The sequence below is a fragment of the Carcharodon carcharias genome, chromosome 1 (assembly GCF_017639515.1).
Source record: "Carcharodon carcharias isolate sCarCar2 chromosome 1, sCarCar2.pri, whole genome shotgun sequence".
NCBI classification, from domain to species: domain Eukaryota; kingdom Metazoa; phylum Chordata; class Chondrichthyes; order Lamniformes; family Lamnidae; genus Carcharodon; species Carcharodon carcharias.
The window spans coordinates 149,024,485-149,050,552 of NC_054467.1; the positions used below are offsets into that span (position 1 = coordinate 149,024,485).

The following is a 26,068-nucleotide window of genomic DNA, read 5'->3' on the forward strand; positions in this document are numbered from 1 at the left end:
CCTTTAAGAAAGGAAACCATTGTTGAGTATATTTAAGGTTGAGATAGATAAATTTTTGGGTCTCTCAAGGAATTGAGGTATATGGAGGGCAGGTGAAAAAGTAGAGTTGAGGTAGAAGATCAGCCACAATCTTTCTGGATGGTGGAGCAAGCACAGTGGGCCATGTCGTCTATTCCTGCTCCTATTCTTATTTGCTTATGAAATCTGCTGTCTTTACCTGTTCTGGCCTCCATGTGACTCCAGACCCACAGCATCACGACTGATTCTTAACTGCTTCAGAAATAGCCTGGCAAGTCATTCAATTGTATTCAAAAGGTAGCTTACCACCACCTTCTCAAGGGCAATTAGGGGTAGGTAATAAATGCAGGCCTTGTCAGCAACACCCGCATCCTGTGAATGAATAAAAAGGCATCCTAAACCACAGACTCTCCAACACAATGGGTGTGAAACAGGCTGATAAATTATTGACTAGTTCTGTCGAAGGGTCATGAGGACTCGAAACGTCAACTCTTTTCTTCTCCGCCGATGCTGCCAGACCTGCTGAGTTTTTCCAGGTAATTCTGTTTTTGTTCTGGATTTCTAGCATCCGCAGTTTTTTGTTTTTTGACAAATTATTTGTTAGTTGCAGAAAGAATAAACAACTCCAAAGCTTACCTCATGCAGATTTTACTCAGCTTGCATTTCAGTTCTTTTTTTAAAAAATGATGCAAAAACACTTGATTTAAAGCATGACTCTTGAATGAATTTTTTCCCCAAAACTATTATGTAGAAAATGGTCAAAAAAATCCTGAAATATGAGGAGGAGTCAGGCAATCCTCTGAAATTCCACTTTTTATATAAATGCATTCCCAAAAAAAACATTCAGCTAAATGTTCAAAAAATTTCCACCTTGCCCAATCTGTTGCGATTCTATAAATTTACATAAATTTCACTATTTTATTAATAATCAATCTCACCTCAGGACGACCATCATAGTACGTTAATCTTGACTTTGTCAAAACAAACAATCTTTCTTTGTAATTGAGTGGAGATGTCCGTTTCTTCTGTTGTGATCTTTTAATTAAGGTCTCTTCAAGAATAAGATCCGCATTCATCTCTTCCCAAGATCCTCGTTCCGTCTTACCAGTGAGCAAAAGGCCCACTACACTATGGGCTGAAATAATTTTAAAAATGAACAGTTCAACATAGGTTTTCGTGTTAAAAAAATCGAACTTATAACACCTTATTTGATTTATGATCTATGATTGATTCAAAAAAAATCACTAAAACAGAATAATTTATCCTTAACAATCTACTTTTCCAGTGAAAAGCAACCTCTTAAGTTTCTTACCTAAAAAAACTGATAAATCTGTATCACTAAAAATCAATCCCTTGATTTTTTTTTAAAAAAGATCAAGATTACAAAATCCATCCTGTAATATTTTATTGTCCTCCAAACACAATAAACAACTTATAATTTAAATTGCATCCACATGTTACAAACCAAAACGTCAACTCTTTTCTTCTCCGCCGATGCTGCCAGACCTGCTGAGTTTTTCCAGGTAATTCTGTTTTTGTTTTTGTTTTGGATTTCCAGCATCCGCAGTTTTTTTGTTTTTATATATTAATAAGAACCAATGAAACAAAAACAGAAAATGCAGATCAAGCAGCATCTGTGGAGAGCGAAACATGATAATGTTTCTGGTTGATGATCTGGCAAAACTATGCCTATTTTTGTTTCAGGTTTCCAGCATCCATATTATTTCACTTTCACACTTGTTATGTGTTCACCTGTGCAACATATGTTGCACCGAATGAGATAACGTGTTGAACAGCAATACAAGAGACTTGACTGGTGGAAATAAGCCAACATGAGCCATTATGCCATGTAATACAAACTTTTTATTGGCATATATGTTACAACGTAGTCAATAGCCATGGAAGGAGAAGGTTCCAAAGCATACCTTGCCAATTTGATGACTTAAGAAAAGGCTGAAAGTATGTAGGAATCCAAAGATGATCACTTGCCACAAATTTCATTCACTGGACACTGATTCCATCCTCCTCCCTGGCAACTATCTAATGCTGAAACAGGTCACGAACAATTTGGCCCTGAGCTAAATTTCTCATCCTATACCCTCCACATCACCAAGATCGCCTCCTTCCTCCTCTGTAAAATCTCTTGGCTCCCCCCACTGCAGCATCAGCCTACCTGTTGCTGGAACTCTTGTTCATGCTTCAGTCACCTCCAAACTGAACTATTCCAATGCTCTTCCAGCTGGCTTCATATCTGCCATCCATGAAAACTTCAGGTCATCCAAAGTTCTACTACCCATACCCTAACCAGACCCATTCATCAATCACCATGGTGCTTGATGACCTGCATTGGTTCCTTTTCCATCAATGTCTGAAATTAAAAATTCTTAATCTTTAAAAAAAAAGCCTAGTATTTCAAATCCAGCATGATCTTACCCCTTCCTACAGTCTCCTCCAGCTCTACAACCTTCCAAGGACTCTGCGGTCCTTCAATTATGGTCTCTCTCTGCATCCCCAATTCCCTTTGCTCTTCCATTGGTAACTGTGCCTTCAGTTGTCTAGGCCCTGAGCTTCTTCACCTCATGGCACTCCTTAATGTCTACCACTGACCAATCTTTTAATCAACTCTGCTAACATTTTTTGCAACTTGATGTCAAATTTTCTTTGAAACACCCATGTGAAACACCAAGGAAAATTTTACTACATTGGCTCCTTGTCTGTCAACACCACAACTTGAAATTTCTCATGATGTTCCAATCCCTCCATAGCCTCACCACTCCCGATCAATGCAACCAGCTCCAGTGTTACAACCCTCCAAGAACTCTGTGATACTCTAATTCTGGCCTCTTCTGGATTCCCCTTTCACTCCAGTATTGATGACTGTGCTTTCAGTCATCCATGCTACAGCTCTGCAATTCCCTCCCTAAACCTCTCCAACTGCGTTAAGACTGTCCTTAAACATATCTCTTTGACAAAGCATTTAGTCACCTGTCATAATATTTTCTCCTTTGGCTCAGTCTCAATATTTGCCTAATTATACTGGTCTGAAATGCCTCAAGATGCACACCCCTACACTGGCTATGGGCCTGTCAATACCTCAGTTTTAAAATTTTCAAGCTTGTTTTCAAATTTCTTCTTAGACTCGTATCACCCTACGTAGCCTCCTTCAGTTCTACAATTTAAATCTCTGTGCTCCTCCAATTCTAGCCTCTTGCAATCTCTATTTTCATCTCTCCAGCATCAGCTTTAGCTGCCTAGGCCACAAGCTCTGGAATTCCCACCCACCACCCCCCCTTCTTTTTTAAGATGATATATGACAGAAGCAGTCCATGTTCAAATGCACCAAGACCTGGACAATATCCAGACTTGGGCTGACAAGTAGCAAGTAATATTCGCGCCACACAAGTGTCAGGCAATGACCACCTCCAACAAGAGAGAATCCAACCATCGCCCCTTGACGTTCAACGGCATTACCATCACTGGAATCCCAGACTATCAACATCCTGGGTGTTACCATTGATTTGAAAATGAACTGGACTAGCCATATAAATACTGTGGCTACAACAGCAGGTCAGAGGCTAGGAATCCTACCACAAGTAATTCACCTCCTGACTCTCCAAAGCCTGTCCACTATCTACAAAGCACAGGTCAGGAGTGTGATGGAATACTCCCCACTTGCCTGCATGAGTGCAGCTTAAGAAGCTTGATACCGTCCAGAACAAAACAGCCCACTTGATTGGCACCACATCCACAAACATTCACTCCCTCCACCACTGATGCACAGTAGCAGTACTGTGTACCATCCACAACATGCACTGCAGGAATTCACCAAGGCTCCTTCGACAGCATCTTTCAAACCCACTATCACTACCATCTAGGAGGACAAGGGCAGCAGGCAAAAACAAAAAACAGAAAAACTCAGCAGGTCTGGCAGCATCGCTGGAGAAGAGCACAGTTGATGTTTCGAGTCCTCATGACCCTTCAACAGAACTAAGTAAAAATAGGAAAGGGGAGAAATATAAGCTGGTTTGCGGGGGGGAGGAGGGGGGGTGTTGGGACAAGAAGAGCTAGGTAAAGGGCCAGTGATAGGTGGGGATAACCAAAAGATGTCACAGACGAAAGGACAAAGAGGTGTTGAAGGTGGTGATATTATCTAAAGGAATGTGCTAATTAAGGGTAGAAAGCAGGACAAACAAGGTACAAATAGCTCTAGTGGGGGTGGGGTGGGGTGAAGGAATACTAAAAAGGCTAAAAGGTAGAGATAAACAATGGATGGAAATACATTTAAAAATAATGGAAATAAGTGGGAAAAGAAAAATCTATTTAAATTATTGGAAAGAACAAAAAGGAGTGGGGAAAAAACGGCAGCAGGCAGTTGGGAACACCACCACCTGGAAGTTCCCCTCCAAGTCACCCAAGTCACTCACCATCCTGACTTGGAAATATATTGCCGTTCCTTCACTGTCGCTGGGTCAAAATCCTGGGACTCCCTTCCTAACAGCACTGTGGGTGTACCATGGACTGCAGCAGTTCAAGACGACAGCTCAACGACACCTTCTCAAGGGCAATTAGGGATGGGCAATAAATCCTGGCCTGGCCAGCAAAGCCCACATCCCACAAATGAATAAAAAAATGTTTTAATATCACTTCGTGCGGCTCAGTGTCAGATTTTGTTTGATAATGCTCCTAAGAAGAGTCTTAGGAAATCTCACTACAGTAAAAAGGATGCTATACAAATACAAGATGTTGTTATTGAGTGTTAGTTTGCAATCACTGGATCACCTTGCCACCAAGTTACAACGTACTTCAATAAGATAGGAATAGAAAATTCTATTATGAACCTCTTTTTAAAATCTCTAACTTAGCTATTGCCTTTCATGAAATTCTGTGTGCTTCCACCAGCCTAAACACAAGTGAATTATGAGCACTAAATAAATTGGTTTTTTTGCGACAATAGCACCAGGATATTGCCCTTGAATTACATACAACTATGTTAGAAGCAAATGTGTGCTTTCACTATGTAATCCAACATGCTGTTAACTTTTTGACAGTGAATTTATTGGATATGCTGGGTGTTGAGTCACATTGGATCTTTTTCATATCAATCTTTCATAAATTGGGTGGATAAAATGAAGGAGGAAGGCAAAGTGGATGATATGTCTATGTAAATACTTGAGATTTATCTCCATTGTTGTGTAAACTTACACACCTTGTCCAACTTGTTCTGTGACTTAACTGCCTCTTTTGATTTCACTGTCTCCCCTAGCATGGTATCATTTTCAAGTTTGACCATTTTGCATTAAGAGTCTCAATCCAGGTCATTTACATAAATTCAAAACAGTAGAGGTCGTAACATTATACCCTGAAGCATCCCATTCAGTACTTTCTCCAGTCTGACATTAATGAATACACATTGTTTACCACCAATTCCCAGAGTTTATTCTAACTCCCCATAGATTTGGCTTTGATAAATAGTCTTTCATTTCGAACTTTAACAAAAGTCTTTTGAAAGTTAAGGTTAACAATTTCGTAGCTATTTGCATTGCTCACTTGGGTTTTTACCTTCTCAACTAGTTTGGGAGCTTTGTATATCTTCCTGTTGCACTTAAACTACACACATCTTTAATGTGTCATGTTTTACCATCCACCAGCTTATCCAGAAACCCATTTAGGCAATGGTCATCCATAAATGAAATTACATCAAGTTACTAGGTCTCGTGTTGCCTTTCGCCAGTTTGAACCTATACCCTACCTCAAAAGTATACTCAAGGGGAAGTTTGAACAGAGCATTGTACGAATTCAGCCTGATATCTTTCAATTTACTCAGAAGTGTTTTACTTTCAATTATTCATTGCTGTTCCAAGGGCTAGATGTAAGTCTAGCACCATCCTTACATTTGTTTCAACTCATTGTTGGCTAGTCCAGCAGCAATGTACAAGCTACCCATTTTTTCCCCCAATGTGCAATATATTACACTTGCTCATATTTAATTTCACTGGCTATTAATTCACCCATTTAGAAATTTTAACTGGCTAACTTTGTGGGTTTGTCTCAGACTCAGCTATACCTTCATATCTAATATAATTTATTAATTTAACCAATTTGTATTGAGATTCAAATAATTACCAGATATTAACTGCAGTGTCCATTCTTAGGGAAACCACTCATTTCTTCCCTGCCATCACATTTCATCTACCAAGCAATTACTGTTTTCTTTCTTTCACATTGGATCTTTTTCATATCAATCTTTCATAAACTGGGTGGATAAAATGAAGGAGAAAGGCAAAGTGGATAATATGTTTATGTAAATACTTCAGATTTGTCTCCATGGAAAGTTATCTGCCCATTGTTGTGTAAACTTACGCACCTTGTCCAACTTGTTCTGTGATTTAACTGCCTCTTTTGATTTCACTGTCTCCCCTAGCATGGTATCATTTTCAAATTTGACCATTGACACAATGTCACAAGACAGCCTATTTTAGCTGTCACTTCCTCAAAAAAAGGAAAATGATCTTGAGGTTTAATAGGACCCTACCAGTAGTAAGTAGTACATGCCTTGGCCATCCCACAAATGGAAACATTTAACTGATTCTGATGTTCCTTTTAAAAATTTAACAATAAACTTAATTTAATATTTTTGCAGCTCAAGAGAGAGTTGATTCAGTTGCTTTGTAACATCACTGTCAGTGATCTCATATCCGTAGAAACTGGATTTGGCTCTTCTATTATTTTCTCAGATGAAGGTTAAAGTTTTTTTTTGCTATTCTTGGATGTGGAAGTCACTGGCAAGGTCAGCAGCTGTTGCCCTCCCAAATTGCCCTTGAGCTGAGTGGCATGCTCAGCCATTACAGACAGCCAACTACATTGCTGTGGAGCTGGAGTCACATGTAGGCCAAACCAGGTAAGGATGGCAGATTTTCTTCCCCAAAGGACATTAACGAACCAGATGGGTTTTTAACCACAGAGATAAAAACAAAAAAACTGCGGATGCTGGAAATCCAAAACAAAAACAGAATTACCTGGAAAAACTCAGCAGGTCTGGCAGCATCGGCGGAGAAGAAAAGAGTTGACGTTTCGAGTCCTCATGACCCTTCGACAGTTCTGTCGAAGGGTCATGAGGACTCGAAACGTCAACTCTTTTCTTCTCCGCCGATGCTGCCAGACCTGCTGAGTTTTTCCAGGTAATTCTGTTTTTGTTTTGGGTTTTTAACCACGACTGACAATAGTTTCATGGTGACCATTACCAAGACTAGCTTTCAAATCCAGATTTATTAACTGAAGTTAAATTCCACCAACTGGCCTGCCTAAATTTGAACTCAGAGCATTAGCCTGGGCCCCTGGATTACTAATGCAGTGACATTAGCACTAGACCACCATCTCTCCCTTAATAACAATAATGTGCCAAAAAAGTTAATATTTATGTTAGAACAAAATATACTATCTACGAGCACCTATCAATCAATTTTCTCCAAAGTTTTTACATGACTGTTTTAAGTTACAATTCAAAATAAAGTTGGGCCACAAGATAAGCAACACTAAAGTAGATATTGTCTGCCCAATCCTTATTGGTGAAATATTTCCAGACAAGTGATGAGAAATTAACATGGAAAATTTAACGGTAATTCTCAACCTTTAGCTCTAATGAGACCACTATAATTTAGCAAATAAAAGTATTTAAGAATCACAAAATAATTTACATTTTTTCAACTTGATAAACAGGTTTCTAACTTTAGCTATTTAACAAAGGAGGGAAAGAAAAACCAGAGAAGCTAAACTAACTGGTCTGTAGTGAGGTTATCGGGAAGTTACAGGAATCTTTCATCAAAAAAGCCCAGTGAGACCAGCAGGGGGATAAAAGCCGAACAGCATTTGAAAGAAAAACTAAGCGTGACATCACAGGGGAGCCAAAAAGTATTTGATTGGCAAGTATTTATTCCTCTCTCTAAACTAGGGGATTTGTTCAAATTAGGAGACAGGAAATTAAAAATTTCAATTGGGCTACGTATAAATTAGTGAATTAATAAGAATGTAAGCACAGAGCAGGTCTGGAGGCATCAATTAAATTAAATACTGCAGTTTTAACAATCTAGTTAGCACCTTGTTTAACAGGGAACAGAGGGGGTTTTGTTTAGATCACGCATGGGCATCTGAGAATCGTTGTTTGCAATTCCTGCAGCACATCGGAACTTCAGGGCACTTCACTAGTCTTGGGAAACCATGTGTAGGGGAAGTGTTTCCAGCTGTTTCAGCTCAGAATTTCCAAGCTGGAGACATCGCAGAGCATCAGGGAGGATATGTTGCCTGGATCATAATTTCCAGGAGGTGGCCAACCCAGACGCAGTGAGAGTTCTGGATAATAGATAGATGGTCATCAGGAAGAGTAGGAAAAGGCAGAAAGCACAAGAATCTTTGGGGTGTGTACCACTTTCAAACAGGTACTCTGCATTGAAGACTGCTGAGAATGACCACGCCATGAAGAAGTACAGTCCAGACCATGCCAACAATTGTTAAAGGAGGTTACAGCACAGCGTAGAGATGCTGTGGTTGTAGGAGATTCCATTGTCAGGGGGACAGTCAGGTATTTCTACAACTGCCATTCTGAGTCCACATGATGTGGTGCCTCCCTGGTACCAGAGTAAAGGACATCACAGAGAGGGTGCAGAATATTCTGCAAGGGGAAGGATGTGTGCCAGGAGTTGTGTTACACGTTGACACCACTAACATATAGAGGACAGGTACTGAGGTTCTACAGTTAAATTTTCAGGAGTCAGAAAAGAAGTTAAAAAGTAGGACCTCAATGATAATAATCTTTGGATTACTCCCAGTACCCATGTGCTAGCAAGAGCTAGGAAGATAGGGAGGTTCAATGCATGGTTTGAGACATGGTGCAGGAGGGAGCGTTTCAGATTCTTGGAACAGTGGGGCCAGTTCAGAGCAGAAGGCACCTATTCAAAAGGGGCAGCTTTACCTCAATAGAACTGGGACCAATGTACTATGAACCTCATAGGGAGGTTCGTTAGTGTGGCCGGGGAGTGTTTATACTAAATTGGCAGGAGGTTAGGCACCAGCATATGGAAATAGAAAAGAGGCATAAAAGTGAGAGTGTTGAATAGTACTAAAGATAGGACTGGACTAAGAAGGACAATTAGGAATACAAAGAAAGGATTACAATGCTTGAATGTAAACACAAAGTTGGGTGGATAAGATTGGTAAACAACAAGCATAAATAACTGTCAGAATATGATGTAGCAGCAATAAGGAAATTAGACTGAAAAATAGTGAGAACTGGGCGCTTAACATTCAAGTATCTATAAAGTGTTCAGAAAAGAAAGGAAAGGGGAAAAAACAGAGGTGGGATGGGGACAGTATTACTTAAGGAAGGCTTTATAGTGTTGCAAAGAGGGGGATATCCTTGAGGGGGCAAGGAGAGAATCCATTTGGTTAGAATTGAGAAACAAAATGGAGGATGATTGCTACTTGGGGTATTCTAAAGGTCTCCAAATGGTGACAGAGAGATAGAGGAGCAATTCTGCAAGGAAATCACAGAGATGTGCAAAAATTATAGTGGTGATACTGGGGGATGTTATTTACCCAAATATCAATTGGGACAGTCTTTGAGTAAAGGGCAAGGAGGGAGAGGAATTTCTGCAACATGGTCAGGTGAACTTCCTTAATCAATAAGTTCTCAGCCCAACTAGAAAGGAGGCATTGCTAGATCTGATGCTAGGAAATGAGGGGCAGCAAGTGGACTAAGTGTTTGTGGGGAACACTTGGGTAAGTGTAATCATCATATCATAAGGTTGAGACTAGTAATGCAGAAGAGCGAGGAACAATCTTAAGTAGGACATCAAAATTGGACGAGGTCTAATTTCAATTGCACGTGGAGGGATCTAATCAGGATAAAATCGACCAAAGATTGACAGGAAAAGCAGTAACAATGGATAGTCTTTAAGGAAAGGATGCTTCAGGTATCAACTAGGCACATCTGAACAAGGGCGAAAGGCAGGAGGAATGAAAACCAGGGCCCCTTGTATGGAGAGGGAGATCGAGAGTATGATGAAATAACAAGAGGGTGTGTTATGCACGCAGGTGAATTTTTCAAGTAAGAATCAGGTAAAATAAAATAGGTTGAGAGGGGAAAAGTGAAGAGGAAAATAAGACAGGCAAGGAGAGAAATTAAGAATAAAAATGGCAGTCAACAGAAAAGGGAACCGAAAAATCTTCTACTGACAAATAGTACTGATAAATAGTAAGCAGGTATCAAGAGGTGGAGGGGGTCCTATTATAAGAGGATGATTTATGCTTAAAGGTGCAGAGCAGAGCTAGAATACTTAATGGATACTTTGTATCAGTGTTTATTAAGGAAGGGGAATCTGACAAAATATCAGTAGAAGCAGAGATAGTAGAGGTAATGGATGGAGTGAAAATTGACGGAGGTGGTCCAAGAAAGGCTGGCTATACAAAGTAGATAAATCACATGGTCTGGATGGCTTGCACCCCGGGTTGCTAAAGAAAGTGGAGCTGGAGATGGTGGAAGGGTGTGCCATATTAGGAAGTGGCAGAGGAGTGGAAAAGCAATTATGTGAAATTGGATAGACACTTGAAGGAAATAAACTTGCAGGGCTGCAGGAATAGAATGGGTGAATGAGACTAACCAGATTGCTCCATGGAGGGCCAGCTTGAAATCAATGGGCCGAACAGCCTCCTTCTGTGCTGAAATGACTATGACAGAGCGACTGAGCTCTTGAACAGCCAACTGCTAATTGAAGAGTCAGTGTTAGATTTGCAATTGGCAAGTCTAGTTGAAATTTTTGAGGTTACTAGCATGGTGAACAGGACAGCGTATGGATTTCCAGAAAGCATCATTAAGGTTCCTTCACTGTCACTGGGTCAAATTCCTGAAACTCCCTTCCCAACAGCACTGTGGGTGTACCTACACCACATGGACTGCAGCGGTTCAGGAAGGTAGCTAATCACGACCTTCTCATGGGGCAAGAAGGCATAGACAATAAATGCTGGCCTGGCCAGCAATGCCCACACCCCATGAGTGAATTGAAAAAAAAGATATCAGTAAAACTGCAGGTGCACAAAATCAGGAAGTAACTTTGGTAAACAGGTTGGCAATTGCTTGGGAGGTGGCAGAGAGAATAGCAGCAAAATTGAATATTCTATGCTTTGTAGGGTGAGATAAGAATACAGGAATATAGGATAAAAGCAAAAAACTGCGGATGCTGGAAATCCAAAACAAAAGCAAAAATACCTGGAAAAACTCATCAGGTCTGGCAGCACCTATGAAGAGGAGCACAGTTAACGTTTCGAGTCCGAGTGACCCTTCAACAGAACTAAGTAAAAATAGAAGAGAGGTGAAATATAAACTGGTTTAAAGGGGGGGGGGGTGCGCGGTGGAACAAGAACAGCTGGATAGATGGCCAGTGATAGGTGGAGATAACCAAAAGATGTCACAGACAAAAGGACAAAGAGGTGTTGAAGGTGGTGATATTATCTAAAGAAATGTGCTAATTAAGGGTAGAAAGCAGGATGAGCAAGGTACAGATAGCCCTAGTGGGGGTGGGTCCTTGCTCATCCTGCTTTCTACCCTTAATTAGCACTTTCCTTTAGATAATACCTCTTTGTCCTTTTGTCTGTGACATCTTTTGGTTATCTCCACCTATCACTGGCCCTCTATCCAGCTCTTCTTGTCCCAGCCACCCCACCCCCCACCCTTAAACCAGCTTATATTTCACCTCTCTTCTATTTTTACTTAGTTCTGTTGAAGGGTCATTTGGACTCTAAACGTTAACTGTGCTCCTCTCCGTAGATGCTGCCAGACCTGCTGAGTTTTTCCAGGTAATTTTGTTTTTGTATAGGAATATAGGAAATAGGAGCAGAGGTGGGCCATTCGGCCCCTCGAGTCTGCTTTGCTATTCAAATAGATCATCTCTCTCAATGCCATTTTCCTGCACTATCCCCATTCCCATGATGGCTTTAATATCTAAACATGCCGATCTGACTTCAACATACTCAATGACTGAGCTTCCACAGCCCACTGTGGTAGAGATTTTCAAAGATTAACCACCTTCCTCATCTCAGTCCTAAATGGCCTACCCTTATTCTGAGACTACGTCACTGGTTCTAGATGCGCCCCCCCCCACCCCCAAGTCAGAGGAAATATGCTCCCTGAATCTAACATATTGAGCCCTGTAAGAATTTTGCATGTTTGAATGAGATCACCTCTGTTCTGAACTCCAGAGAAGGAAGGCCCAGTCCATTTAATCTTTCCTCGTAGGACAATCCCTCCACCCTAGGAATTAGTCCAGTGAACCTTCATTGCACTCCGTCTATGCCAGGTATATTTTTCCTTAGGTGAGGGGACCAAATCTGCACAAATACTCCAGGCACACACTCACCAAGGTACTATAGAATTGCAGTAAGACCTCTTTACTCAAAACCTTTTGCAATAAAGGCAAACATCATTTGCCTGCCTAATTGCTGCTGCACCTGCATGCAATGACATTCATGACCCTTTGGACATCAAAACTTGCCAAATTCTCACTATCTAAGAAATAGTCTGCATTTCTGTTTTTCCTACCAAAGTGGATAACTTCATATTTTCCATCTGTTTCAAAGGATCTGTAGAGGCCTCAGCTTTTAACCATACACATGACATGGATGAAGAAATAAAGAATTGTGTAACCAGGTTTACAGATGATACTAAGTTAGGAGGCAGAGCAAGTTGTATGGATGAGATGTAGGAGTGGTTTGTAGGAATTCCATATATGTTTATTGCTGTGTAAAGGTTAAATTAAGAATGATGGAAAGTGTCATGCTGCTATTTTATGAAGCTTGTGTTGAGGAACTTATGCTTGTGATTGCAAAATGGCTGGCACTGAACAAGATCAACAATGCAGAAAGAATATGCTGTTAGAATAAGTTTGAGAGATGTCATTATCTGGAATACACCGTGATTAAGTGACCTTTGTTGCACTGTGAACTGACACCTAAAACAACAAAGGGCAGGTGCTTCAGAGATCCTAAGGTAATTAATGGCTACGTGCAGAAAGGACACATGAGGGAACAAACTGTGCATAATATCTTGGGTTAAATGTATCGTGACATGGACCAATCTCCAAATGATCACACTCTGAACAAACCAGTAGCCAAGATGGGTCATGCACAAAGGCTCCCTCACACGTGGACTAACATAAAGCAAACTGGAAAGCACTGCTCAGCATGGTACAGAAGGAAGAAAGTTGAAGAGAAGTAGATAATAAACCAGTAAAGCTTGTGTTGATAAAAGCAAAAAAAAACTGCAGACACTAGAAACCCAAAACAAAAATAAAAATAAAAATACCTGGAAAAACTCAGCAGGTCTGACAGCATCTGCAAAGAGGAATACAGTTATCATTTCGAGTCTGTATGAATCTTCAGCAGACCACGTAAAAATAGAAACGAGGTGGAATATAAACTGTTTGAGGGGGGGGAGCCTGGGACAGGTAGAGCTGGATACAGGGTCAGTGATAAGTGGAGATTGCCAAAAGGTGTCATAGACAAAAGGACAAAGAGTATTTTAAGGTGATGATATTATCTAAGGAATAGGTGACATTAAGGGTAGAAAGCAGGACGAGCAAGGTACAGATAGCACTAGTGGGGGTGGGGTGGGGGAAAGGGATCGAAATAGGCTAAAAGGTAGAGATATAACAATGGATGGAAATACATTAAACACATTTGTAAAACAAAAACAGAATTACCTGGAAAAACTCAGCAGGTCTGGCAGCATCGGCGGAGAAGAAAAGAGTTGACATTTCGAGGCCTCATGACCCTTCGACAGAACTTGAGCACATTACTTAAACACATTTGTGTTGATCTTTCATTACTGCCCAAGTTCCTAGTCGTTACACTTAATGAACTTATTCTGAGCTTGTTTTTGAAACAACATCATTACCACAACTATTTGTCACATCCTGACCCAGTTGAGAGAAATTTCTTACAAGGAACAGAAGATTGCAAAGGGGCATGGACACATTAAGTGAGCAGGCAAAGCTAAAGTAGGTGGAGTTCAATGTGGGAACTGAGATCATCCATTTTCAATTCCAGAAAGATAATTAAGAAAATTTTCAGGTTTGTAAGATTGAGCTTTTTTTAAAAAAATTCATTTATGGGATGTGGGCTTCGCTGGCTGAGCCAGTATTTATTACCCATCCCTAATTTCCCTTGAGAAGTGGTGGTGAGCTGCCTTCTTGGACTGCTGCAGTGCATGTGGTGTAAGTACACCCACAATGCTGTTAGGAAGGGAATTCCAGGATTTCAACCCAACAACAGTGAAGGGATCACAATATATTTCCAAGTCAGGCTTGGAGGGGAACTTCCTTCTAGATGATAGTGCTATGTGTTTGGAAGGTGCTGTCTGAGAAGGCTTGGTGAGTTCCTGCAATGCATCTCGTAGATGGTATACACTGCTGCTACTGTATGCTGGCGGTGGAGGGAGTGAATGTTTGTAGTGTCAAGCTTCTTGAGTGTTATTGGAGCTACACTCATCCAGGCAAGTGAAGAGTATTCCATCACACTCCTGACTTGTGCTTTGTAGATGGCAGACAGGCTTTGGGGAGCCAGGAGGTGAATTACTCGCTGCAGGATTCCTAGCCGCTGACCTGCTTTTGTAGCCACAGTATTTATATAGATCATCCAGTTCAGTTTCTGGTCAATGAAAACCCCCAAGATGTTGATAGCTGCAGAGGAGCAAACAGAATTAGCTGTCCATGTGCACAAATCACTAAAAGCTGGAGATGATCCAAAAGGGATTCAATATAGTTACATTTGTAAGCGTCCCAAATTGTAAATGGAACAATTGTTCCTTTTACAACTTCCTATTCTTGTAGAATTGTCCTGATAAGTGCAAAATGAAAAGTTTTGACAACGTGTGTTTTTTTCAGCAATACTGAAGTTCTGTACTACAAAACAACTAAGATACAAAGAAACGATCTCCCATGGTGAAGAAAGCCAGAACAAGGGAGAATTTTCTTAAAGCTACTCCATCTAGGAGTGAAATCAGGAAGTACTTATTCACAAAAAGGGTAGTGGAAATCTGGAACTGTCTCCCCAAAAGGCTGTGGGTGCTTGGTCAATTGAAATCTCCAGATAGAGATCAGTCTATTTTTGTTGCTAAGTGAGAGTATGAAGGGATGTGGAACAAAGGTGAGCAAATGAAGCTCAGGTATAGATTAGCTACAATCTAATCCAATAGTAGAACAGATACAAGGTCCTTTGTCTGTTATGCATGGAAATGACAACGGAATCCCCTGTTCATTAGACCCTGCAAGATCCTCCATAAATGACAACTGGGGGCTTGTGCCAAAATTGGGAGAGCACAGACTAGTTAAGCAACAGCCTGGCAGAGTCATCCTTACCACATTATACCTTACAGTCGAAGTCCCAGATTCCATTATACCAGTCAAGGATGTGTCCTTTCCCACCAGCAGGACAGACCCACCAGAGGTGGCACCACAGTGGCATAAAGTCAGGGGGGAGTGACCCTGGAAATCCTCAATATTGACTCCAGACCCCACTAAGTCTCATGGCATCAGGTCAAACATGGCCAGACTAGGCCTGCAGCAGGTGGTGAGGGAGCCAAGAGGAGGGATAAACCTACTTGACCTCACCCTCACCAATTTACCTGTCAGAGGCATTTGTCCATGACAGTATTGGTTGGAGTGCGTCCTTGCAAACACAAAGTCCCAGCTTCACATTGAGGTAACTGTCCATTTTGTTATGTAGCACGACTACCATGCTAAATGGAATAGGTTCACACAACAGATCTAGCAGTTCAAAACTGTGCACCGCACCCTTGAGGTGCTGTGGGTAATTGCATTCAACCAGAATCTGTTAGTTTATGACATATCCCTTCCTCCGCCATTACCATCAAGCCAGATCATCAGCCCTGACTCAATGAGAAACACAGGAGAGCATGCCAAGAACTGTACCAGGCACACCTAAAAATGAGATCCCAACCTGGCAAAGTTATAATACAGGACTACATGCATGCAAAACAGTAGAATTAGCATGCAATGGACAGAGCTGATAATCCCACAACCAATGGATCAAATCTATACTCTGCAGTCCTGCCATGTCCATCATCATTCACGACTGAATAATTAACTAAATGGAGGAGAAAGCTCCACCAATATCCCCATCCTCAATGATGGGGAAATCCAGCACATTAATGCAAAAGATAAGGCTGAAGCATGTGCAACCATCTTCAACCAGAAATGCTAAGTGGAAGATGCATCTCAGCCTCCTGCCGAGATCCCTGAAATCACAGATGCCAGTCTTGAGACGATTCAGTTCACTTCACATGATATCAAAGAATGGCTGAAGGCAGGGGATACAGCAAAGGCTAGGGCCCAATAAACATCCCAGCAACAGCACCAAAGGCTTGTGCTCCAGATATATCTGCACCTCATTCAAGCTGTTCCAGTCCAACTGAAATACTGGCATCTATCCAACAATGTGGAAAACTGTTCGCAAAAGGCAGGACAAATCTAACCACAGAACCACAGAATTGTTACGGTACAGAAGGAAGCCATTCAGCCCATTATGCCTGCAGTGGCTCATGAAGAGCATTATGACAAGGCCATTCTCCTGCCTTTTCCCTTTAACCCAACACATTATTTGAATAGAAATAATCATTGAATGCCCTCTTGAATGCCTCAATTGAACCTGCCTTCACCATACCTCCAGTGAGTGCATTCCAGATCCAAACCACTCACTGTGTGAAAAAGCTTTTTCTCACATTTGCTCCTTTTGCAAATTACTTTAAAACTGTGCCCTCTCGTTCTTGATCCTTTTCCAAGCGGGAAGAGTTTTTCCCTATTATCTACACTGTCCAGCCCCCTCATGATTTTGAGCACCTCGATCAAATCTCCTCTTAGCCTTCTCCTCACCAAGGAGAACAGTCTTAACACCTCCAATCTGTCTTCATAACTGAAGTTTCTTACCCTGGAGCCTTTCTGGTAAACTCTTCTGCACTTTCTATAATGTGGTACCCAGGACTGTACACAATATTCCAGCTGAGGTCTATCTATTGTCCTATACAAGTTCAGCATAACCTCCAAGCTCTTCTCCCCTACATCCCTATTAATAAAGCCTAGGATAGTGTATGCTTTATTAACTGCTCTCTCCACCTGTCCTGCCGCCTTCAATGATCTGTGCGTATATATACCCACATCCCTCTGTTCCTGCACCCCCTTAAGAATTTTACCCCTTATTTTATATTGTCTCTCAATTTTCTTCCTACAAAAGTGCAACACCTCGCAATTATCCACATTGAACTTCATCTGCCGCCTATCTGCCTACTCCACCAACTTGTCGATGTACTTTGAAGTTCTACACTGTCCTCCTCACAGTTTACAATGTTTCCAAGTTATGTATCTGCAAACTTTGAAATTGTCCCCTGCACACCAAGACCTAGATCATTAACACATATCAGGAAAAGCAAGCATCCCAATACCAGCCTCTGGGGAGCTCCACCAGAAACTTTCCTCCAGCCAGAAAAATATCCATTCACCACTACTTGCTGTTTCCTATTACTCAGGCAATTCTATATCCATGTTGCTACTGTCCACTTTATTCCATGAGCTATAACTTTTCTCACAAGTCTGTGGTGTGGCACCATATCAAATGCCTTTTGGAAGTCCACGTACACCACATCAACAACATTGCCCTCATCAACCCTCTGTCACCTGTTCAAAAAACTCCAAGTTAGTTAAGCATGGTTTTCCCTTAAGAAACCCATGCTGGCTCTTCCTAGCTAACACACATTTTTCCACGTGACTGTTCATTTTATCTCGAATAATTATTTCTAGAAGCTTCCCCGCCAAGTTAAACTGGCTGACCTGTCATTGCTGGGCTTATCCTTACAATCTTCTTTGAACAAGGGCATAATGTCTACAATTCTACAGTCTCCAGCACCTCCCCTGCATCTCAGGAAAACTGAAAGATTATGGCCAGTGCCCCTGCAATTTCCACTCTCACTTCCTTCAATATCCTTGGATGCATCTCATCCAGTCCTGGTGCCTTGTCAACTTTAAGTACCAACAGTTTGTCCAATACTTCATCATCAATTTTGAACCCTTCTAGTGACAGAGTTTTCTCCTCTGTCACCGTGGCCTGAGTAGCATCTGCTTCCTTGGTAAAGACAGTTGCAAAGTATTCCTTTAACACCTCAGCCATGCCCCCTGCCTCCATGTGTAAATCCCCTTTTTTGTCCCTAATGGGCCCTTCTTTTTTCTAACCATCCTTTATGTGTCTAAAGACAACTTTGGGATTCCCCTTTATGTTGGCTGCCAGACTTTTCTCATAATCCCTCTTCATTTCTCTTATTTGCTTCTTCAACTCCCTCTAAACAATTATCAACTCATCAGTCTATACTTGATCAACAACAATGCGATGGAAGATCTTGTCTCCAGTGCTACCCAGCAGCATTTCCATAGCAATAGCCTAGATATTTCTTTTCTCACCTATTTCCATTATTTTTAAATGTATTTCCATCCATTGTTTCATCTCTACCTTTTAGCCCATTTCTATTCCTTCACCCCATCCCACCCTCATTAGGGCTATCTGTACCTTGTTTGTCCTGCTTTCTACCCTTAATTAGCACATTCCTTTGATAATATCACCACCGTCAACACCTCTTTGTCCATTTGTCTATGACAACTTTTGGCTACCCCCACCTATCACTGGCCTTCCATCCAGCTCTACCCTCCCTCCCCCACCCCCACCCCCCCCCAAAAACCAGCTTATATTTCACCTCTTTTCTATTTTTCCTTAGTTCTGTTGAAGAGTCATACAAACTCGAAACGTTAACTGTATTCCTCTCTGCTGATGCTGCCAGATCTGCTGAGTTTTTCCAGGTATTTTTGTTTTTGTTTTGGATTTCCAGCATCTGCAGCTTTTTGCTTTTATCTTCTTGTTCAGCTTGGGTTATGCCATGGCCATTCAGCTCCTGACTTCATTACAGTCTTGGTACAAACAAGGACAAAAGAAATTAAGCCAAGAGGTAAGGCAAGGGTGACTGAAGTTGACATCAAGGTAACATTTGACTGTGTGGTGTTATGATCCCCATGGAGATCAACAAACGAAAAAGATTAAAAATCGAAATGAAAAGAATAAAATTTACTGAATGACCCAAATGAGAAAATCAATAGACAAGATTTTGTTTTGTATAACCTTTACTTTATCAAAGCAAAATTAACATAAATTAAACATGAATTAACAGCCATATTGCAGTCAATATAAACAATTACATGTTAAATAGCAGGTACAAAGGTATATCTCATGAATTTACGAGGCAGTCCCAAACAGCATATTATATGCCATTAATTTCAGCCATAGAGTCCTTCAAAGCTCTAAACTTACACAAATAAAATTCCAGCTCCTTTATTTCGAGGGTTTAACCACCAATCCTTTTCTGACAGCATTGCCCAACCAGAGTTCCAAGGGCACGGTCTTCACTAAAATGGCACAATTCTGCAGAACCTCCTCAGCTCTGCTCATAGCAGTATTGATGGCATGGATCCATGAGAAACGCGTTTATCTGAGCTCTCAATAACACACTTGTGCACTGTATTGCCAGCTCGTGTCAATCAGTTCCTTAACAACCGAAACAGCAACAGAAACCTTATTTTTCTTCTTTCTGCTCCCATATTCAGCCTTCCTACTCACCTTTGTCAGCGTTGCCAAAACCTCTCCTCTTTCCAGCAGAACCTGGTACATTAGGCTTGTTTTCACGCCAGCTGGAGTCATTTGGATCTGTTTTACACCCCACAGCCTGGGTCATCGGCCTCCACCCAATCAACTTGAACCTACTCCTCCACAGTGGCATCAAGAGGCCCTAGCAAAATTGAAGTCAATGGGAACCAAGTAGAAAATTCTCCACTGATTGGAGTCATACCTAGCACAAAGGAAGATAATGCGGGTGTTGGAAACCAATCATTTCAGCCAATGGACATTGAAGTGTCTAAAGACAGTTGGGGCTAGGATGCTACTGTATCAACGACATTCCCTCCATCGTACCAGTCAGAAGTGGAAATACATGCTAATGATTGCACAAGGTTCAGTACCATTCATGACTCCTCAGATACTCAAACAGCCATGTCCATGTGCAACAAGACCTAGACAACATTCAAGCTTAGCTGATAAGTGGCAAGTGACATTCATGCCACACAAGTGTCAAGCAATGACCAACTCCAACAAGAGTGAATCCAGCCATCTCCCCTTGACACTTAATAGCATTACCGTTGTTGAATACCCCAATATCAACATCCTGGGTGGTATCATTGATCAGAAACTTAACTAAACCAGCCATATAAATACTCTGGCTACAAAAGCAGGTCAGAGGCTGGGAATTCTGCGGTGAGTAACTTACCTCCTGATTCCACAAAATCTGCCCACCATTTACAAGGCACAAGATCTGCATTTGCCTGGATGGACCAAGCTCCAACACCATTGAAGAAGCTCGACAACATCCAAGACAAAGCAGCTAACTTGATCGGTGCTGCCTTTAAGGTATAGCAGTGTGACATCACAAGAAAGGAGACATCTCATGTGATCCAGTCTTAGTTTCATTTTTGCTTTGAGCAGAACAGACACAACTCTGATGTCTTCAAGCTTTATACCTATGTATATGTGTTCTCATGTGTCTAGTCTAAATAAGTTAACCCACAACATATTTACCAAATCCCTATGAGTGATTGCTGCCTGTGTCCTGCACAGCAAGTAAGCCCAAGAGTATTGTTTCATTATAATAACATGACAATCGGCACCCCATCCACCAACATAAAATTCACTCCCTCCACCACCAAAATACAGTGGCAGCAGTATGTGCCATCTACAAGATACACTGCAGCACTCACCAAGACTCCTTGCTTGCAAAGCACTTTAAAAACCCACAGCCTCTACCACCAGAAGGACAGGGACAGTAGATTAATGGGAACATCACCACCTGCAAGTTCCCCTCCAAGCCAAACATCATCCCAACTTGGAACCATATAGCTGTTCCTTCACTGTCACTAGGTGAAAAGCCTGGAACTCCATCCCTACAAGGACTGTTGGTGCACCTCTGTCAGATGGACTTGAAAATTGCGATATGAAAACAAGTATGAAAACTCCAAAATCAAGACTTAATTATATTAATTGGGGCACAAAATTGACAAAGACACTGTGATAATTCCCCTACTCTTATTTAAATATTGCACTGCCATGTGACATTTTGCCTTCACCTTGGTTTAATACTTCATCCAGCCAATAATGATGAATTTATACAAAATATTAGTTATGTCACAATTAAAAGTATTGGATGTCTCATTGTAGAAAGGGCATTAATTCCTTAAAGAACCAATACTGTAGATTCATCATGATAATGCTAGGGATGGGAAGCTGTAATTATAAGAAATGTGAGACATTACAACTATTTCCACCATAGCAGAAAAAACTAAGGAAATTTAATGAACACTTTTAAACTTTGTATTTTGATGCAATAAATAAGAAAGGACTATTTCTTCTGTTTGGGTGAAGGATGACAAGATGTCATTGAGTGGTAAAGAAATTAAAAGTTTTTTTTAAAAACACGAGAATATCCAGCATAACTGGAAAACATCAGTTGCTTGGTGCGATCTATGAGGAGGCAATGGCATAGTGGTATTGTCGTTGGACTGTTAATCCAGAGACCCAGGGTAATGCCCTGGAAACCCGGGTTCGAACATCGGATTCAATAAAAATCTGGAATTAAAAGTCAAATAATGACCATGAAACCATTCTCGATTGTTGTAAAATCACATCAGGTTCACTAATGTCCTTTAGGGAAGGAAATCCGCCACCCTTACCTGGTCTGGCCTACATGTGACTCCAGACCCACAGCAATGTAGTTGACTCTTAAATGCCCTCTGAAATGGCCTAGCAAGCCATTCAGTTGTAAAATGAAATCAGATGGACCACCTGACATTGAACCAGGCACCGCAAACGACAACGGCAAACTCAGCCCTGTTGACCCTGCAAAGTCCTCATTACTAACATCTGGGGGCTAGTGCCAAAATTGGGAGAGCTGTCTCACAGATGAGTCAAGTGACAGCCTGACACAGTCATACTCACTGAACATATCTGACAGATAATGTCCCAGGCACCACCCACACCATCCCTGGGTATGTCCTGTCCCACTGGCAGGGCAGGCCCAGCGGAGATGGCAGCACAGTGATATACAGACAGGAGGGAGTTGCCCTGGGAGTCCTCAACATCAACTCCGGACCCCACGAAATTTCAAGGCATCAGGTCTAACATGGGCAAGGAAACCTCCTGCTGGTTACCAAGTACTGTCCTTGCTCAGCTGATGAATCAGTGCTCCTCCATGTTGAATACCACTTGGAGGAAGCACTGAGGGAGGCAAGGCCACAAAATGTACTCAGCATGGGGGACTTCAATGTCCATCACCAAGAGTGGTTCAGTAGCACCACTACTGACTGAGTTGACTAAGTCCTAAATGACATAGCTGGTGGGTCTGCAGCAGGTGGTGAGGGAACCTACAAGAGGGAAAGACATACTTGACCCTATCCTCACCAACATGTCTGCCACAGATACATCTGTCCATGGCAGTATTGGTAGGAGTGACCACCGCACAGTCATCATGGAGACGAAATCTCACCTTCACATTGAGGAAAACCACCATCGTGTTGTGTGGCACTACCACCATGCTAAATGGGATAGATTTTAAAGAGATCTAGCAACTCAAGACTGGGCATCTATGGGGCACTGTGAGCCATCGGCAGCAGTAGAATCGTACTCAAACACAATCTGTAACCTCATGGCCCAGCATTTTCCCACTCTACCATTACCATCAAGCCAGGGGATCAATCCTGGTTCAAGGAAGAGTGCAGGAGGGCATACCAGGAGCAGGACCAGTCATACCTAAAAACGAGGTGTCAACCTGGTGAAGCTATAACACAGCATAAGCAGCTAGTGATAGACAGGGCTAAGCTAAGCAATCCTACAACCAACGGATCAGATATAAGCTCTGCTGTCCTGCCACATCCAGTTGTGAATGATGGTGGACAATTAAACTCCTCACTGGAGGAGGAAGCTCCACAAATATCCCCATCCTCAAAGATGGAGGAGCCCAGCACATCAGTGCAAAAGATAAGGCTGAAGCATTTGCAACAAATCTTCAGCCAGAAGTGCTGAGTGGATGATCCATCTCGGCCTCCTCCAGAGGTCACCAGCATCACATATGCCAGCCTTCAACCAATTCAATTCACTCCACATCATATTGAGATGGCTGAAGGCACTGGATACTGCAAAGGCTATGGGCACTGACAATATTCTGGCAGTAGTACTGAAGACTTGTGCTCCAGAACTAGCCACACCCCTAGCCAAGCTGTTCCAGTACAGCAACAACACTCGCATCTACCCACCTATATAGAAAATTGCCCAGGTATGTCCTGCACACAAAAAACAGGACAAATCCAACCCAGCCAATTACCGCCCCATCAGTCTACTCTCAATCATCCGTAAAGTAATGAAAGGAGTCATCAGTAGTGTTATCAAGCAGCATTTGCTGAGCAATAACCTGCTCGCTAATCAAGTTTGGGTTCCACCAGGGCTACTATACTCCTGACCTCATTACAGCCTTGGTTCAAACATGGACAAAAAAGCTGAACTCCTGAAGTGAGGGGAGAAAGACTGCCCTTGACATCAAGGCTGCAGTTGACAGAGTGCGGCATCACGGAGCCCCAGCAAAACTAGAATCAATGGAAATCAGGGGGAAAACTCTCCACTGGTTGGAGTCATACCTAGCACAAAGGAAGATGGTTGTGGCTGTTGGAGGTCAGTCATCTCAACTCTAGGACATCACTGCAGGAGTTCCTCAGGGTAGTGTCCTAGGCCCAACCATCTTCAGCTGCTTCATCAATGACCTTCCTTCTATCATAAGTTCAGAAGTAGGGATGTTTGTTGATGATTGCACAAAGTTCAGCACCATTTACAACTCCTCGGATACTGAGGCAGCCCATGTCCAAATGCAGCAAGACCTGGACAATATCCAGGTTTGGGCTGACAAGTGGCAAGTAGCATTTGCAGCACACAAGTGTCAGCCAATGACCATCTCCAACAAGAGAGAATCCAACCATCGCCCCTTGATGTTCAATGGCATTACCATCACTGAAACCCCCACCATCAACATCCTGGCGGTTACCATTGACCAGAAACTGAATTGGAATAGCCATATAAATACCGTGGCTACAAGAGCAGGTCAGAGGCTAGGAATAGTGCGAGAAGTAACTCACCTCCTGACTCCTCAAAGTCTGTCCACCATCTACAAGATACAAGTCAGGAGTGTGATGGAATACTCCCCTCTTGCCTGCATGAGTGCAGCTCCCACAACACTCAGGAAGCTTGACACCGTACATGACAAAGCCACATGCTTGTTTGGCACCACATCCACAAACATTCACTCCCTTCACCACCGAAGCACATTAGCTGCAGTGTGCACTGCTGCTATTCACCAAGGCTCCTTCGACAATACCTTCCAAACTCACAACCATTTTTTTTTTGAGGAGGGACACCCGTCTAGCCAGCCAGATCAGCAAAATCAACCCTAGTGATCAATAGGGTGACAGATGTCACAACCAGATCACCCTCACAAAGGACAAGGGCAGCAGATAGATAATGACCACCACATGCAAGTTCCCCTCCAAGCCACTCACCATCCTGACTTGGAAATATACCGCCCTTCCTTCACTGTCGCTGGGTCAAAATCCTGGAACTCCCTAGCAGCACTGTGGGTGTACCTACACTACATGGACTTAAATAGTTCAAGAAGGCTGCTTACCATCACCTTCTCAAGGGCAACCAAGGATGGGCAATAAACACTGGCCCAGCCAGCGAAGCCCACATCCTGTGAATGAATTTTTGAAAATGACAATCACATTCCCCTCATGTCCTTGTACAAGTTCTGTTTTTAAAGGTTTATACCCTGGACATTGTGGTTGAGACAGAAACCACTGCTTAAAAAAACAGGATAAATTTTTAAAGCAGAGAAAAAGTATCGCATTATGGCAAGAGTGGAGCAGTTAGGATTAGTTTTGAACTGTTCCATCAAAAATCTAGCTCAACCAGGATGGGTCAAATGGTCTCCATCTGTGTTGATAAACGTGTATGTTCGTCTATTGTGGGGCAATTCTGCTTGCAAAATGGCTGCTTTATTTCCCCACACAAATTAATTCACTTTGAGAAGTACTTTGAGATATTATTAAAAACATGAGTGAGAATTTATATCATGCTGATCCTCAAAATTTAAAAGGTACCATCAGACTACACCTCTGCTCAGACTATAAAATATTTGGAAAGCAAAATATTTAAGTTATTCAAATGGAAAAAAATCTAAACGCAGTAAAATTTATACCACAAGTATTTTTTTTCATTGAAAGAGACCCATCTGTGTGACAGCAAGTCAATTGAAAAAGTTAAACTCCTTCTGGAAGCCTAAGAAAAATCTCATTGGATACGTAATAGTTAAAGTCGCCCCACAAACTTGAGCTCAAATATAAAGCAGAAACTCGGGAGTACGAAGCTACCGGCGAATGTAGCGATGAACTCCATTCGTTACAGATAATAAATGTCCCTGTCCTGTGTACTGACCTCTAAGATCAGAGAAACTATACAAGGACTTAAGGACAAATATGACTGTCATATAGATCTCACCAGTTCTACTGGTATTTCCCGGATTAAGAATTCACCTATTTTGATAAAGTATTTTCTGTCTTTCACATTTTCCCCTCCTCGACTTAAAAAGTACGTGTACCCCATTTGTAAACGGTTATTTCGTAACACAGCAAGAGAAATAAACAACGGTTAAACTGAATCTCTCTACACAAATACCGTTCTTCCTTATCAGTTCGGAGCAAACATAGTAAAACACTTCCTGCAAAAGGGGGAGGGGCGGGAGCTCCGCTTGAAACATGTTGTGGTTTCTAAAATAAACTCAAAACGGCGAATAAACTTAAATCGCCGAAAC

General features: G+C 41.8%; 1 protein-coding gene across 4 annotated transcripts in view; it reads right to left on the reverse strand.

Moving 5' to 3' along the window:
* The window catches only part of tec (tec protein tyrosine kinase), a 194,689-nt gene that overhangs the window by 168,109 nt on the left and 512 nt on the right, over window positions 1–26,068 (reverse strand). For 3 of the 4 annotated variants that reach the window (XM_041191517.1, XM_041191602.1, XM_041191675.1), the window contains exons 2-3: window positions 19,732–19,960; window positions 957–1,153 (exon numbers count right to left, since the gene is read on the reverse strand). In XM_041191517.1, coding sequence (XP_041047451.1) covers window positions 957–1,153; window positions 19,732–19,891 — 357 coding nt within the window. In that variant the 5' untranslated portion in view covers window positions 19,892–19,960. The remainder of the gene's footprint in view (window positions 1–956; window positions 1,154–19,731; window positions 19,961–26,068) is intronic. The other variant, XM_041191747.1, reaches the window with a different exon arrangement.